Source organism: Muntiacus reevesi, chromosome 8, assembly GCF_963930625.1.
Source record: "Muntiacus reevesi chromosome 8, mMunRee1.1, whole genome shotgun sequence".
Classification (NCBI taxonomy): Eukaryota; Metazoa; Chordata; class Mammalia; order Artiodactyla; family Cervidae; genus Muntiacus; species Muntiacus reevesi.
Window position 1 is genome coordinate 7,305,001 of NC_089256.1, and position 17,844 is coordinate 7,322,844.

At 44.0% G+C, this 17,844-nt stretch overlaps 1 protein-coding gene across 15 annotated transcripts in view; it reads left to right on the top strand.

Moving 5' to 3' along the window:
• TFDP2 (transcription factor Dp-2) overlaps positions 1–17,370 on the top strand; it is a 198,181-nt gene extending 180,811 nt beyond the window's left edge. For all 15 annotated transcript variants that reach the window (XM_065942249.1, XM_065942253.1, XM_065942257.1 and 12 more), the window contains 4 exons: positions 2,644–2,795; positions 6,856–7,022; positions 10,836–10,941; positions 11,156–17,370. In XM_065942249.1, the coding sequence (XP_065798321.1) occupies positions 2,644–2,795; positions 6,856–7,022; positions 10,836–10,941; positions 11,156–11,339 (609 nt within the window). In that variant the 3' untranslated portion in view covers positions 11,340–17,370. The remainder of the gene's footprint in view (positions 1–2,643; positions 2,796–6,855; positions 7,023–10,835; positions 10,942–11,155) is intronic.
• The last annotated feature ends 474 nt before the right edge of the window (positions 17,371–17,844 follow it).

The following is a 17,844-nucleotide window of genomic DNA, read 5'->3' on the forward strand; positions in this document are numbered from 1 at the left end:
GTCTGTCTTGTCTCGGCAGCATCTGCAGTGTTTCCCTCCCAACTCACAGTCCCCAAAACCCTGTGCTTGGCCCTTGTTCCATTTCCTCAGAGCTCTCATGGAACACTTGGGGGCTCCATTTTTGGCATGTTATTATGAAAACCTGTTTATCAGCGTGTCTGTAATTATCTGTTAATCAGAAAGACTTGTGCTGGGCCAGATCGCCCTCATTTATGTGGGCTTTCCTATCCCTAGCACAAAGAATGGACCAGAGGACTTCTTTGGCGGTCCATTGCCTAAGACTTCATTCAGGCTTCCACTGCAGGGGGTGTGGGTTCCACCTTCAATCCCTGGTCAGGAAACTGAGATCCCACATGCCTCTAGGTATGGCCAAAAAAAAAAAAAAAAGGTGACCTGGAATATTTTTCCCCTTTCTACAATGAACATTGCGTTGTTTTTTTTTTAAGTTCTAAATTTCTTTTTCTCTTCTGTCTCAAACCAAATACTTGCAGAAGATTTCAACGCAGGCGCAACCTAGCTGTCAACATTTATAAAAGCAGGTCTCTCTGAACTGTGAAACGAAACACAAAATATAACTGAAAACAACTACTGCTAGTCTCCTGGTAGACATACAGCTTATTTCCTCCTAGTGTTTCCTTTTTCTTTCTTTCAGCAAATTACGAAGTTGTCACAGAAAGTACATTAAGCAAGTCGTCCCTGAACACCAATAATTTACCTCTCTGTGGCTAAGCAAGCTTAATTTTTTAACTAGTGAATGTCACAACTACTGACATCACATGATCCAAGTCACTTTTACTCACATGCTACCTCTTCTCTTGGTCATGTAGGACAGGAATGATATGAGTAGATTCTACCCACAGATGATCCAGATGTCCTGCTTTTATCTATATCATTGTCCTTTCCAGCCCTTAAACTTTTCCAGAGCTACTAATGCAGAGTAAAGTGAATGTCTGAATATACCTACAGCTGTTTAGCCTCTGAAATAAATGTTAATAAGCCTGGAAGAAAACAAAAAGCTAAATATAAATCAAATGGCAACAAATAAGGAAATCAGTTTAAAACAAATGGGGTGATTTTTCTTTTTACTATCAAAATAACATTGTATGTATAGTCACAGCTTTTTTCCCAAGAACAATCTTTGATGCTATCAAATGTGCACAGTATAGAACAGTGAATCATAAATATGTAAGAACTTTTACTTACCACTGTTTGTATTTCTCCCTCTACCGAGGCCCTCCCATGGCACTAAGACCGCAGAGCTAGGCCAGGTATGGGCTGTCTCCAGGATGTGTTTTCTGGAAGAGTAAGATAGCCAGGTGGAGGTATTCAAACATAATTCTTTTTCTGAGTTTTATAGTTTCAGCGTATTTTTCCTCAATATTAAATGAGCTAAGCATTGAATATAATTGCCTTAGTTCATTAGCAGCAGAAAATAACAAATTAGTAAGTATGACTCAAGTAATGTTTGGTAACGAATGGTGTTGACAGTGATGGTTTTAGACACACTGTCAGGGCTAGAATAAATTGGTGTCCCTAGAATAAATTGGTGTCCCTTCTGTTTTGTGCATTTTAAAGGAGTAAATGTTTACTTTTCAGGGAGCTAGCACCCAACTGTTTTAAGACAACATAAATTTTAATCAAACTTCAGTTAAGGCCCAGGACCTAAAATAAACACTGCTAGGATAAAGTTGCTAAAGCATAGAAAATAACTGAAATCCATCACTACTGGGTGACCAGAGGGAACAAGCTGATGGAAGGGATGAAAGCCTCTGACTTTAGGAGCTCTTTTAACCTGTATCTGTTCCGCAAGCAGATGAAAGACTTCACTGTGTAAGGTCTTTCTACCTGTGGAATTCTGCGATACATTTGCCTTATTATTTAAAAGGCAGGGTGACAGGGTCACTTTCTTTGACTTTTGAGTAATGCTTATAGCTTAAAGGTAGTAGCAAGATTCAATGCAAAGATTCAGGCCTTGATATACCTTATAAATCAGCGCTAAGCCTCAGGTTCCTCTCCTGAAAGATGTCAGCTGGGGAGGGGCTTGGACCAGATTCCAAACTGTGCCCTGTAGATGCTTAGAAGTTCTGTGAAGGAGCCCAAAGGGTAAATGAGGGCTGAGCTGGCAGGGCTCAGGACTCAGCCTCCGTGCAGCCAACCAGAGCAAGGATGTGTTCATCTGTTTTATAAACAGTGGGTGTCCCAGAAGATTTCACTTGAAGAAAGGATTCTGTGGCTTTGTATAGTTTGTATGCTTCTGGGCTGGATGATCTAAGAGATGTATTTAACCCTAAACCCTCAGGAGTTTGTTAGTTAAATGGAAAACAAGTCCACTTTTGCTGTATCACTCTCTCTCAGATTTGTAAGATCCTGTTTCTATGGATGATAGAAACTGTGGGCCCCATTATTTTTATTAGGATATGTTAGATACCATTTAAATAAATATTTTTTGCCCTTGAAATGTATTTCTTGAGTTAGATCATTCTAATGTTTTTTTCTTAGATGTTTAATTTTAATTAACTCATAGGTGGAAGGTCTCTTTAAATTCTCTAATTTTAAACTATATTTTAGATGTACTTAATTCATTTAGTTCCACCTCACTTATCCACATTAAATGTCTGTGTATGTTTTTGTTGATCCTTACAGCAAATCGCTTTCAAAAACCTGGTGCAAAGAAATCGGCAAAATGAACAGCAGAACCAGGGCCCTCCAGCTCTAAACTCCACCATTCAGTTGCCATTTATAATCATCAACACAAGCAGAAAAACAGTCATAGACTGCAGCATCTCCAGTGACAAGTAAGTGGAGAGCCAGTGGCAGCGGGCAGGGCCAGCCTTCCGTTTAACGTAATTCCTATCATTTGTAATATTACCTGAGTCCTCCAAGGCTGACTCCCTTGGGCCTCATGAAACAACCCTTCAGACAAGAGTGCTGTCATCTTCTAGTGCTCGCGTCCTTCTTCACCCTCCACATCCCCGCTTGGGCCGGCACTGTGCTGCCTGTGCTGAAGACATAGCGGTGCCCAAGCTAGAACGTGCGTGTGTGCACACATAGACGAGATAAGTGGGCAAGTCACTGCAGTAAACTAGAGCATCAGGGAGCGTCTGGGACATGGTAGGTTCACCAGGTTCACTGTGCATTGTCACGTTTATGGTGGAGATAGTGGAGATCGGCATGTGGCACTAAAGCAATTCTTTTTTTTTTGCTATATCGTAGTTGACCGTGCTTCTGTTTATAATGAATGGACACAAAAGTACTAGATGAAAAAAAAGTACTAGATGGTGTTCTCTGCTTGCTTGCTTGCTTATTATCTTGAAGTACTAACTTGAAGTTTGTACCTTTTAACCACCTTTATTCATTTCACTCACCACTCCCCCCGACCCCCACCCCCCCCACCTCTGGCAGCCTTCAGTCTCTTCTCTGCATCTGTGAGTTGGGTTTTTGAGATCCATATATAAGGTCTGTCATCTGTGTTGTTGCAGATGGCAGGATTTCCTTCTTTTATGATCTGTTGTCCATTGTCTTTTTTTATGGTCTGTTGTCTTAAGTACATCACGGTTTTGTAATCCACTCATCTGATGATAAAAACACAGGTTTTTTCCACACCTCAGCTATTGCAAGTCATGCTGCGGTCAGTGAACACGGGAGTGCAGACGTCTTTTCAGGATGGTTATTTGATTTCCTTCAGATACATATACCCAGAAGTGGGATTGCTGGATTATATGATAGTTTTATTTTTAATTTTTGAGAAGCCTCCATACTGTTTTCCAGTGGGTGCACCAGTTTACATTCACACCAACATGTTTTTCATTTTAACTAAGATTGATGGTAATATCAATATATTACTATTATCATAGTAAGTGAGAAATAGCAGTTTTCAAAATACAGAGTCTATTTATAATTTATTTTATCCTTCATGAAAACAGTAGTGCTCTTCAGGCTGTGAATCAGTATCGAGGTAGTTGAGGGCACAGGATGCAGAGTGAGATAGAAGGAAATACGGACTGTGGCTCCCCCAAACAGCTGCTCTAAAGCTTTGTCTGAAGAACAAATGGGGATGATACCAGGCCTCTGTCATTTCTTTAAATATGGCAATGCCTCTAAAAGATCTGACTCCTGGAAAGTGCTTTATAAATATTAGCTGCTATTCCAAGGAGTCAGTATGTAACTTATCATCCAAATTGGGATACATCTGAGACCGAAAGGGGGCTCAGTGATCACATCGCTGCAGAGGCACAGCCCAGGACTGTCCCAGGGCCAGAACTTCTGGGCTCCTTGGAGCTACTGCACTGCCGTGGGGTTTACCCTCCCTGGTTTTTCTCACTCTTTGTCTTGGCAGTACTGCTTCCCTATCTTGACTGTGTACAGAGATCAGGAGGTGTGGTGAAGGCGCTCAGTCGTGTCCAACTCTTTGCAACCCCAGGAACTGTAGCCTACCAGGCTCCTCAGTCCATGGGATTTTCCAGGCAAGAACACTGGAGTGGGTTGCCATTTCCTTCTCCAGGGGATCTTCCTGACCAAGGAATCGAAACCAGGTTTCCCACGTTGTAGGCAGACACTTTACCGTCTGAGCTACCAGGGAAGCAAATAAAAAGGCACCAAAAAAAGAAGAGAAACAACAGGGATTTCTAAAGTATTTGATAATTAACTTGCTGGTTTACAAAAGTCATAAAGGACTAGCACAGAGGGCGGTAAATGTTATAGATATGTATGTTAGTATTCACACACTTTAAAGTCTGGACAGAAACCTGTGTCTACAAGGACGTGTCACATACTCCCATAAATCCGAGACTGGTTAATGTATTTTTGGGAAAAATAAACTGTTAGATTTCTAGTTACTCTCTCTGGTTAGCCTCTTGTTTGGTAGGACATTACTAAAACTCTCCACTTTGGTCAGTCTTTGAAGTTTTAAAGAGTAGCAGCAAAGTCTAGGGACCAGTGGCCTAGGAGGATTAAGGATCATCTTCCTTCTCAGGTGGTTATTGACTCCTATCCTTTCCTCGCCCTCCCCCAAATGGTGTAAAGGAGGCTCCGAGCTGCTTACAGGGGCTTGATATTCAAGGTGGGGTGCAAGTATGGCATTTTGCTTTAAATGAAAAAGTTTGCTCTGATCTAAGATCTCAGAATTTCATGACAGTGTAAGCCCACCACTGTCCCAGCACATTCACCTACCCTCTGTCCCCGAGGCTCCTGGCGACATTGCTCCAAGCCTAGCCTGGGAGCCAGGAGGACCATTTCTTCTTACAGTGGCCCCTATTGAAAGCCTTTGCCAGGCAGCTGGGCGTCGTGCTTTGGCACTTTTCAGAAACATTTGGAAATGTGCTATGTGTTATATGTGACACTTTTTTCTTGACTGTATGTTTGATTGGGGCATCTTTACTCCTGAGACCCTCAAGACGGGTTTGGGGTTTGGTTAGTTTGTAAAAAGCCTTCCATTTTTTGCTCATCTAAGGTGTGATATGGCTAACACTTGACTCATGAAAATGATGTAAGCATCCAAAATGCTTTTTCCTCAACCCTAGTAGGACAACTCATGGTAGGAAAGTTGGGTACTAAATTGGAAAGGCTTTCTTTGTGTATGTTTTTTTTTTCTCCCGATGAGTTCTTTACTTGATTTACTTACTTTTATTGACATACACTTAACATACAATATTGTGTTAGTTTCAGGTATACAGCATAGTGATTTGACATTTGCATCCATTACAGACTGATCAGCATGATAAGTCTAGTAACCATCTGTCCCTGTACAAACTTATTACAATATTATTAGCCATATTCTTTATGTTGTATGTATCCCCAGGGCTTACTTTATAATTGAAGGTTTGTACCTTTTAATCCCCTTCACCTGTTTCTCCTACTGCCTTCAGCCTGTCCCCTCTGGCAACTGCTCATTTGTTCTCTATGAGTCTATTTTTATTTGTTTTGGTTTTTTAGATTCCACATATAAATGAGATTATGTGATATTTGTCTTTCAGTCTGGTTTATTTCATTTAGCATAATGCCCTCTAGATCTATATATATCATTGCAAATGGCAGGTTTTTTTTTTATGGCTGAGTAGTACTATCCCCGTGTGTGTGTGTATACATACCACATCTTTATTCATTCACCTATTGATGGACACTAAAGTTGCTTCCATTATCATGGCTATTGTAAATAATACTTCAGTGAACGCTGAGTGTAACCTTTTCAAATTAGTGTTTTTGTTTTCTTTGGGTAAATACTTGGAATTGCTGGATAATATGGTAGTTCTATTTTTAATTTTTTCTAGGAAGTCTCCAAACTGTTTCCCATAGTGGTTGCATCTGTTTACATTCCCAGCCAAAGTGTAGGAGAGTTGCCTTTTCTTAACATCCTTGCCAGTGTTTGTTATTTGTTGTCTTTTTGGTGATAGCCATTCTGACAGGTGTGAGATGATACTTCACTGTGGTTTTGATTTGTATTTCCCACATGATTAGTGATGTTGAGCAGTTTTTCATGTGTCTCATGGCCATCTGTACATCTGTTTTGGAAAAAAGTCCATTAATATTTTCTCTTTTATGACAAAGCTACAGACAACTTTGAAAAATAATGGATTTAGACCAAAATTCCTGTCTCCAGTTTGCCACAGCTTAATGAGGGCTGGAATGTAGGACTCCTGTTGTCCGTCACAGGAAAGTTATTTTAATCAGGAAAACGGTTTATTTGAGATGTCATTCTTCTGAACCCAGCAGAATGACTCACTGCCCTAAACGGTAACAATCTCTAGTACTGTAGCTGAGCTTAGGTCCTCACGCTTCCATTGAATATACAGAGTACAACACTCTTCAGACCTCCCTGACACCACAGAAACCCCTCACTAACTCTGTTTCCTGATACAGGTTTGAATATCTTTTTAATTTTGACAACACCTTTGAGATTCATGATGACATAGAAGTGCTGAAGCGAATGGGGATGTCCTTTGGCCTGGAGTCAGGCAAATGCTCCCTGGAGGATCTGAAACTTGCTAAATCACTGGTGCCAAAGGCTTTGGAAGGCTATATCACAGGTATGTTAACTAATGCTGTCAATGTGGTACTTGATTAAATGTCAGACCCTAACTTGCTAAAACCTTTCTCATAGAAAATTAGCGCCTGCTATCTGCCCCCTGTCAATTCTGTTCCCTTACCCTGAAATGTAACCTCTCTCTTGAATTTCTTATGTATCACCACTTTTCTTTAGAGATGCAAACACAAAAAAATACAGTGAGCTGGAAACAATTTATTATTTAGTTTTGTCTAATTCTCACCTTTATAGAAATGGAACCAAAGTGATATATTCTTTGGTGACTTGACTGTTTTCACTCAACATCATGTTCTTTAGATTTATCCACATGATTTCATGTAGCTGTAATTGATGCATTTTTACTGCTGCCTAGAATTCCAGCGTGTGGATGAAGCACAGTTTATTTGTTCGTTTTACTGCTGATAAACCTTTAGTTTTGTTTCCCATCTCTTGATATTTTAACAGTGCTACTTTGAACATTCCCATTACTGTATCTCGGTGACTGTGTGCATGTATCTACGAGTGAGATTGCTGGGTCCAGGGCAGGTCCATCTTCATCATTACTAGATGACTCCATGGCTTTCCAGCTTGATTTTGACGTGGTATACTCTACCCCCAGAGTGGGAATGTTTTGTCTTCCAAAACAGGTGGCACCTTCCAAAACAGGCAGGTGGATGTGAACTCATATCATTATTTTTTAAATTGAGATTTAATTCCCATACTATATGATACACCACTTTAAAGTGTACAGTTCAGTGATTTTTAGCATATTCACAAGGTTTTGTAGTCATCACCATTATCTAATTATGATTTTATCACCCCAGAAATTCCACATGTGTTTAGCATTCACTCCCATCCACCACCACCCCCGACCCCCACCATTCTTCCCAGCATCTGGCAACCACTAATCTATTTCCTGTCACTGTGGATTTGTCCATTCTGGACCTTTCATGTAAATAGAATCTTACACTAATGTAGCCTTGGCGACTGATTTGTTTAGCATAATGTTTTCAAAATTCATCCGTGAATCAGTACCTCATCCCATTTTGTGGATAATACTGCATTTTCTTTATCTGTTCATTAGTTCACATATTGGGGTTGTTTTCACTTTTTGGCTATTATGCTGCTGTAAACATTGTACATGCTTCCGTGTGAACATAAGTTTTTGCTGCTATTGGGTGTATACCAAGCAGTGGAATTGCTGGGTCATATGGTAACTATATTTAGCATTCTGAAAGTGCCAAACTATTTCCCAAAGCAGTTGTAGCATTTTGCAATCCTACCAGCAATGAGGGTTCTGATTTCTCCATATCCTTCTCAACACTTGTTATTGTTCATCTTATTTTTATTACCACCACACTAGTGAAATTGAAATGGTATTTCACTGAGGTTTCGATTTGCATTTCCCCAATGACTGCTGATGGTGAGCATCTTCTCATATGCTAATTGACTGTTTGTGAATCTTCCTTGAAGAAATGTCTATTCAGATCCTTTGACCATTTTAAAACTAGGTTGTCTTTTCATTATAAGAGTATACTTGAAAACAGAAACACTTTGTCTTGCATGTCCTAAAATTCAAATTTTCAATAATTAAGAAATCTTCTTTATGATCATAGTTCCTAAAATTATGGTATATTCTGCATATATAATTTGGGTGTATAGACACAAGCGTTCTTCTACCTTTTTTACCAGTTGCCTTCATTTATAAGTATTACGACCTACCATTTCATACCGTATCTTAAAGGCACTTTAATATTAGCTCTAAGGATTATTAAGCCAGATGTAAGCAGTTGCCACTGTTTTATGGTTTTAGCCACAACACAAGAGCCTGGATTGAGATTTGGTTTTTATTGCATTTAGTACTTAAATTCACACCACACACTTCCTGTCTGACCCCCTCTTCTTGCTCCTCAGCCTCCCAGTCCCCTATTTGCACCACCCCCCCCCCCCAATTCTCCCCTTGCTCCTTCCAGAGGAGGACCTGCTGTTTTCTTAGCAGCTCAGGCATCCTAGCCATCCAGCAGGGTCTGCAAAAGGCTCTTACTGTGTAAGTCACCAGGACTTTATTTTAGCTCATTCTCAGTGAAAAGACTGCGGGTGATTAGGATCTGTGGTTCTGATCTCTTGGTGGCCTCGTTTCCAGACTAGGATAGACTTTCTGGTTGGTGCAGAAGCGTGTGTCTCCACCGTGCAGAGGGACAGGATGGCTCTTGAGGAGGGTTGTGAGAACTGTTGTGTGGGTCAGCTTTTCAGAGCCATTGTGAAAGGAAAATGTATCATGTCAAGAGCTGTGTTCTGACAGAAGGTTTCCATACATACTAATTAATAATACTTAGCACAGGATTCTGGCTTTAATGTCATGTACTGACTTGTTCTTATTGTACCCATTTAAAGCCTGCTGTTCTTAGAATACCCCCCGCCTTGCCGCTGCTTTAGTTAGTGTGAAGAAAAGGCTCACAGGCCATGTTAAGATGAATGTGGTTGGTTAGTTTACTTTTTTCCTACGTGGGAAGCCTCTCATTTGATCAGGTAGTACTGGGAGGGCAGAGCCTCCAGTCCTAATACATGGTTTCTTTTCTTTTTTGCACAGTAATTACAAAACTATTTTGATTAATGTAATAACTCATTTTGGCAATTTAGCTTTTTCTGAGCCTATGCTTGGTCTCATCTTACAACTTAAGTTAAATAAGTTTTTCTCAAGAATTTCTGATATTTCTACCACGTGTGTTGTAAACTCACCTTTGAAATACACAATGCTCATTCATTAACATTTAGATTTTATTTGTCCCAGTCACTGCCTTCTCTGAGCTAACAGTCTAGATAAGGAGGCAAGGGTTAAATAAGGTACAGGGCCTCCCTGGTGGCCCAGTGGTAAAGAATCCATCTGCCAGTGCAAGAGACACAGGTTCCATCCCTGATCCGGAAAGATCCCACAAGCTAGGGAGCAACTAAGCCTGTGTGCCCTCGAGCCTGTGCTCTGTGACAAGAGAAGCCACAACAGTGAGAAGCCTGTACACAGCAATTACAGAGTAGCCCCCACTTGCCACAACTAGAAAAAAGCCTGTGCAGCAGCGAAGACCCAGCACAGCCATCAATAAATAATAATAAAGTTACAGTAAGAACCAGTCAGGGCTGTGATAGGAGAAATATGGTAAATGCACAGAAAACAGGACTGCACAGATATATTTCCAAAATATTTTATGCAGACTGAAACAGCAGTGCCCTCATGAAAAACGTGACTGTGCATAGCCTTTTAAAATAAGGTTTAGTTCAAGTTTTAAAGCAAAGGATACCAGGAAAAAGAGTAAATCCTGATCAGTAATAGCACTGAGTTCACCAGGGGGCACTTGAAAACATGGTGGGGGTGTGGGGGGTTGAGCCAAGAATGCGTCTGTCCTTCTGACATAAGATATTCTGGCTTGACTGCTTATCCACTCCTGCTCTGGTTGTTGACACCGCAGCCAGAGGCTTTTGTGGTGCATCCAGCGGGTGTCCAGCAGCAGTAAAACCATCAATATATTCAGTGCGATGCCCTCGCAAGGGCTTCTGCAAGAGAAAAAGAATGAAGAGTCTGGGATTGGTCTAATTTGAATTCTTTCCAAGCTGTAGTCTGTCTCTCTGTATCCTCCCCGTTCCTCCACTCTTATGTTCTAGAAATTTCCTTTTTCCAAGCTGAAGAAACCTGGGTTCTCCCCAGGGCAAGAGACTGTAAGTTAGAACTGGCTGCTTGCCTCATTCGTCTGTGCTTTCTTCAGACCATAGCAAAAGCAGCCACAGGACTTACCAGGCCTCCATCTATTTTTGTTTTTTCCTGTAGACATCTCCACAGGACCGTCTTGGTTAAATCAGGGACTGCTTTTGAACTCTACCCAATCTGTTTCAAATTTAGACCTGACCACCGGTGCCACCTTGTCCCAATCAAGGTATGTATTTTCTCAGGGTTAGAAGGGTTAGCCTCCAAGCCTGCTCCTCACTGGAGGGGAGCCCCATGTGCCGCTATCAGCTGGGACTCCTGCGGATCCCGGCAGAGCTCACCTGTGACCATAACCTTTCCTGGGCTCTCGTCCTTTATGTTTTCCAAAGCTTAAAGCCTATACACCACATTAACGAGCCTGTGTGTTTCCGATTGTTTGCTAGTGTAAACCAAGGGTTGTGCCTGGATGCTGAAGTGGCCTTAGCAACGGGGCAGCTCCTTGCCCCAAACAGTCACCAGTCCAGCAGTGCGGCCTCTCACTGCTCTGAGTCCCGAGGTGAAACGCCCTGTTCATTCAACGATGAAGACGAGGAAGAGGACGAGGAGGACTCATCCTCCCCAGAATAAAGACAGGCGCAAACCCGCGTTTTGCTCTCTGATGCTCATGTGTGTTTTTAGTGTGAGCTCTTGTTTTTGAAACGACTGCTTCAGTCTTTGCCTTTGTTTGCACTGTGTGTTCAGTGAAAACTAGGGAAACACAATAAGCAAATTACCTGAAGGCTGAGATGGTTGAGAAGAAAGCTAACGTAGTGTGAATGAAACCCTAAACAACATGGCAAACAAAGCCTGTTCTCTGAGGTGGAGGAGGGGACCATCCCTGAGGAACGGGCAGCATGGATGCCACACATACCCCTTCCGTGCGGCGGGGCCACTGTGGCCCGTGCATCCACCCACCCCCTCTTAGAACTGAGATGGCTACATGAACAGCCCCTAATGGCCTGGGTCCCTCGTCCCGTTCCCTGGCCTGGGCTGCCCTTTCCCGAGGCTGACTGACCACAAGGGGTTCCTGGTGGGAGGAGCTGTGCAGTGAGTGAGGGAGACCACGGGGCCCCAGGAGCACAGATCGAACCGAACTAGTTGAAAGTCTAGTTGAGGTGCTTTATGCATCAGCTGCCTTAGACGGCTTCTAAAAAGGAGCGAGCGCGAATTCTGAAGTACTTAAGTGACATTTAGAATAATTTATAGTCCAACTGAAATTATCACTTGTAGCCAATGCATTGGTGCATAGAATTTTCTAGGGCTACTTCTGGAAGCCAAAATAGAATAGTATTTTCACGTGCATTAAATACTTTGCCAGCACTGCCTTTCGCCAGCATCCTAAATCTGGAGTGTCACAGAGCAGGAAATTGTCTCTGTGGTTTTAATCAGAGCTATGCGTTCCCTACAGCTTTTCCACTTAGCACAAAATGAAGAAACATATCCCTATGACTGAACTGCTTACTTACTGTTCCATGCAAATAATTGTATGATTTCACCCCGTGTGCAATTTGTAAAAGTGAACTGCCATTACTTTTGTCTGAAAAGGAGTTCAAGAATACGAACAAGCAGTGTTTTCCTGTACATGTCACCTTCTCTGCATTCTCATGAATCAAAATGACCATACTGGGTTGATTCCTGGGTGAAACGCATTTCAAACTAACCTGATAGTTTCACAGAAACACCAGAAAATGTTGAGCACCCCAGGCGGCTGGGCGTGCAGTGGAGCAGGATGTAGACTCTCATGACAGCCAAAGACGCCACTGGGAACAACACATGCTGGGTTCAGTCCCTGCCCCTCTGAATATGGGTGTGGAGACAGCTGCCACCATGGCCAAACCCCAACTTAAGGGCACATTCAGGCCTTGGAAAGGAGCAAGTGATAATGGAAAATTAACTCTAGGCCTTTGACTTGACTTCTTTGTATTTGTCCTTAAATTATGCATCTGGTGTCTGTGAGCTCAGCCCACCAATTCTTTTCTAAATCCCGCTGGGGGAGTATGCAGGCCAATGCCTGCAGTGACCAGAGGGGCAGGGCCTCACTATCCCAAACAGCTAGTACAGAAGAATGTAGAGCATTAAGTTCCTTTGAGATAAAACTCATTCTGTCGGGAATAAGCCATAGTGCAGAGTGTTGAGGCAGAGGTGGAGGCAGGTGCGGGATGACTCTGGTGCATCTCAGGATGCTGGGTGTGGAGGAGGTGGGTGGCCAGGGGCCTCCAGGGGACTTTCTGACTGGGAAGGTCATCAGCTGCACAGTCAGGTAGAACCAGGTCTCCTCAGGCTGCCTCCACCTGTACCTATCCCAGCCTTTCTCATCCCCGTGCTTGAAAGAGGCCCTGGAGAGCCACCAGGCCACAACTAGCTTTTCAGACTTGGAAATACTGTGCCACAGGCCCCAGACCCACCCGTCCGCATTCATGACAGGGGCACTGATGATGAGTGCGCCTCAGCCTCACCAGAGTGCGTGGGGAACCTCTCCCTTCTCCCTGCTACAGATAAAACATGGGCTCAGGAGAAAAAGCAGCCGAGACTCTTAGCATTCATTCCCCGTGCCTCGTCACTGGCCACCTGCGCCGGCACTGTGGGGGTTTAGCAGAACTGGCCTCTGTTCCTCAGTGATGGCCCTGGGTTCCTGCTGAGGATGCTCAGTGGGGTCACACTGGGGTCACAGGACACGGCACAGGTGGAAGACTTGACCTGAGCAGAAACCCAAATGGAGATATTTAGGGAAGTTCTGTCATTCTTCTGCTTCTTCCCCATAGATTTATCTGGTTGTAAAGTCCAGATAGAATTTCATGAGAAATCAAACAGAAAAGGATGCTAGGAAATTGTGGTTACAACATCCAAGCTTCTTTATAGGAGCAGAACTTGGGCGTATTTGTACACACGTGTATACACACACACACGGACGCTCCTCCCAGAGAGTGCTGGTTACACTCTGCTCTGGGAGAAGTGCAAGAGGCCTTGTTCCCTCAAGGTCCAGTGTAGTTGGTAGCCTTTGCCGTGCATAGTACCCCCAGTCAGTGGATTCATGATCTGTTCCATATTCACGCAGGTGGCACCCAGCCTGCTGTATTTGGCCCTGATGCGGGAGGGTCCACGGCGCCCAGGCACCTGCCCACTCTTCCTTCCCTCCCCACTGTGCACCGTCACCTGCTTCATCTTCTCTTGTGATGATGGGATGATGGAAGCAGCTCCAGCAGGCGTTGACATAAACTGTGCCTTATGATCATGGAGGACCTCAGGAAGGGGCAGGAAGGGAGGTGCTAAGATGGTGATCCTTGCCTCCCAGCCATGCCCACCACCCTGCAAAAAACATTACAAATGATGACCCATGTCTCAGAGAAGTGGTGGCGAGAAAACTATGCAGTTGCTGCCATTTCACCAGGATAAAGAGGATAACTCTCCCCGTTGGCAGAATTGACAGTGGTCACCATTCTCTGCCCCACTTGAAAAATGATGCCTGGGTGAACCCCCAAACACAGGAGCCACTGCAGGTAATTCAGAGACAGTTCACAAGGGAGTGGCTTGCTTTAGCCATGCAGACATCACAAACTCAGCTGTTACAGAGACAGCAGAGTTTGGGTATAACGTGGGCCCTGGGATGGTGAGAGAGCAGAGTCAGGATGGGTGTCTGTGGGTCGGGGTCCGCAAAGGAAGGGAACCGCCTCAGCAGTTTCTACCAGAACCACACGCAGGAGAAGCCTGCTGAGCTTCATGGGCAAGTTGCTTCAAGAGCCAGCCCCCTCCCTGTGGGCACATCCGTGAGGTGGCCTTCAAGGCTATGCTATCATGGGGTCCCTGAGGGGTGAAGGCTAGACAGTGAGTGAAGACTGAATCCTTCAGTAGGTGTTTGAGTGAGAACAGAACAGAAGACGTTCAGACTGATCGTGCTATGGAAAAAACGACAGGGTTGTGGCCGGGAGGACAGGCTACTGTGGCTGGCAGTATCCAGGGGAAGTGGGGAGCTGAAAAGGTGATATTTGTTCTGCATCAGACCATTGAAAGACGTCTCTTCCAGGCCACTCTACCCCACAACGTGCACTTGGAATCTCTGCTAAATTCCAAAGGCCCCACTGTTCCCAGCTTTCAGTATATGGAGTCTGTTAGGGACTTTTTAAAAGAAAACCAGACTTAGCTACCAGCAGTAGCCATAAAACTAAGGGAACATTCTAACCCATGAAGTTCTCATTATGAGCTGTTACCTTCCAGCTGAACCTACACAAGAGAAAAGTGATTAGAAATGGAGGACTTTTCTAGGTGTTTTCTTCTAGTTTTACAAGCTGTTAGATACATAAAGATCTACTTTTTATATTAGATATATAAAAGAATCTTTTATCTTGCGTATGACTGGCTTTAGTGGCGCTAAAGACTACCTGAGGGCCATTTTCCCAAATTGGTTCCCCATTTCCAGGCACCCAAAGCAATAGCCCCCCAGCACTGACCTTGTGTGCCAGGGCCCCGCTCCATGTTGCCGGAGTGACCCTCTAGAAATGTGCCTCCCCACCCTCTGATCTACAGTCCATACAATGCTCAGTCCATTTGCTTAACTTCAGTTGAGCCAAACACTACTACCTAAAAGGAAAAAGTGATGTTAAGATTTTTACCTTTTTCTTCAAAAAATTCAAGCTAAATGCCCATATAAATTACATTTCTCAGGAATCAGCCAAGATCTCAGAAAAGACAACCTTTAGGATCCCTTTTTCCCATGTACTTCTTCACTCCCATTCAGCCCTGGAAATCCCTGACAAGTCCAGAAGCTTCGTTTGGTGGCAGCAGGTATCCACCGACTGCTGCTGAGACAGGAGAAAGCTTGTTCACTTAAGAAATATTTCTGTACAGATGCTCTTTCAGACAAAATCTTGCACCATTCTTATGAGGCCTAGGCTTTACACAAAGGCCCACACGTTCCATGCTGTCTTGACCCCTTGCTCTTCCAGCAGACTTCACTTCAGTTCTTCTGCTTGTAGCCACCTTAGAAGCCAGTGTAGCTGAAACGTAGGGGCAGAACTTCACCAAGGGGCCCCTTCACCAAGGGCCTCAGAGTGGGGGAGAATATCTCCTCCACCTACCGACTCAGGCATGTGAAACAAGCCCAAAGCTGACTGGCTCAATGCCCCCCAGCCTGTGTGGCCTCCAGGGCCCGCACTGCACCCAGAATCTCCCTCCTGGGCTACGTTGCCTCCTACACACTCAGCCCTCACCACAGTCCTCACGGAGGGCCTTTGGGTTAGCATCAGCCCTCTGTCACACCAAGTGCTAAACAGCTAAGGAGCAGGAGTGGGACTTTGCTCATGAGGGCCCAGGGTGAGGCTATGGCATCATCTCTGGGCCTTTCTCGGCTTGGAAGACCCAGGCTGAGCCAGTCAAACCTCGGAAGAAACCCATTCCTCCCTGGGCAGAGGCCTTCACGCAAATTGGAGGTCACCTGGCCCTTCTATTCCATGTTAGCTTGTTTCTCTCCATTTCTATCCCAGTATAACAAGGAAACGTCACCAGATTGTTTTGAGTTTTGAAACCCATTGATTTGTCGCTTCAAAACACCGTTCTGTCACTTGTCTTGAGTCATCTTCAACATGATGAGCACTAACTGAACAAATGGCCCGGTGGTTCTGCTTGTTCACGACTGGGTCACAGATTTCTGTCATGCTACGAGTCTGTGGGAACCCAGATTCTTTTCTGCTAGCAGATTTCTCTGGGTGCATTGCAGTTCTATTCTTGCCAGTAGAGTCATGGTGGCTTCAACCATTCAGTGTCCCAAAAAGGGGAACCACCAGCCGAGCCAGAGCTCAGAGGGGACCATGGTTCACGACTGTGGTTCCTCTAGGTGGCTGTATGCCCATCCCCGCCCTGACTGTTAGCCAGAATAGAAAGGCCACGAGCCCAAATCTCCAGCCAGTTCACCTTGTCATTTGGCAATGTTGTACTCTGATCACGTGCTGTTAGGTTTTATGTCCAGAAAATATAGTTCTGCTTCTCTTTGCATGAAGGAGTCATCATGGTGCCATAGGCTTCAAGCATTTAAACAAGAGAAATAAGGGGAAAATGCAAACACCACATCTGACCTGCCTAATGTAGACTTTATTAGATTGAAGTACCTAACCTAATATGATGTATTATTTTGTAGCATCTCAGACTTTGTAAATAAATACCATTATTTTTATATGGAAATTTTATAGAAGAGCTATTTCTGTATACCTAATTATTCCTGGGTTTTCTGAAGTTGCTTCCAATAGGTAATGGACAAGTCCTAATCTGTACTCCTGTAAGGATGGTTCAAGGACCACCCACACATGGGGGTGAATTGATGGGAGGAGTTTTTAAATTTTGCTTTCCTAGGGCCCACCCCAGATGCTCACTCAAAAGCTCTGGGGGGAGGGGAGGGGCAGAGCCTGGGAAGCTGTAATTTTAATAAACTCTGAGTGGTTTTGGTGTCCATTCAAGTGTATCTTTGTCCATCCTGAAAGATTCAAAGAAGGAAAGAATAAGCTTTTGAAATGAGTTTTTAAGTTGTGCTTGAGGAAAAAAATGTATCAGACTGTTCTATGATTTGAATGAGATGTACTATAGAGAAAATAAATAATTTAAAATAATGGCAGTCTCATTTTTTGGGGGGTTAGTTAGTGGATCTTATGGTGCATGCACAGCCCTCGCTGAGTCCCTCCCCCAGATCTGCCTTCACAAGGGAGTTGCCTCACCCAGGGTTATACCACATGCAGCCAGTGAGGGAGTACAGAAATCCAGCCTCCTTGGCCCAGTTGGGGTATCCAAAGGGCCACCTGCACTTCGGAATGCCTCATGGAATTGGTTGGTTCCTCCGGCAACTGTGTCATGGCTCAGCTCCCCTCTACCCCACCCTGCCCCCCTCACTACGCACAGGTCATGTCCCCAGAGCACTCCAGTGCGCGTCTACCACCTGTCCCACCGAGGATGGAAATGTCAGACATTTAAAAGGTTTTCTACGTTGGAGACCTACAATGTTACATCTTTATACATGTGTGCGTGCTCAGTTGCTTCAGTCGTCTCCAACTCTTTGCAACCCCGTGGACTGTAGCCCACCAGGCTTCTCCATCCATGGGATTCTCCAGGCAAG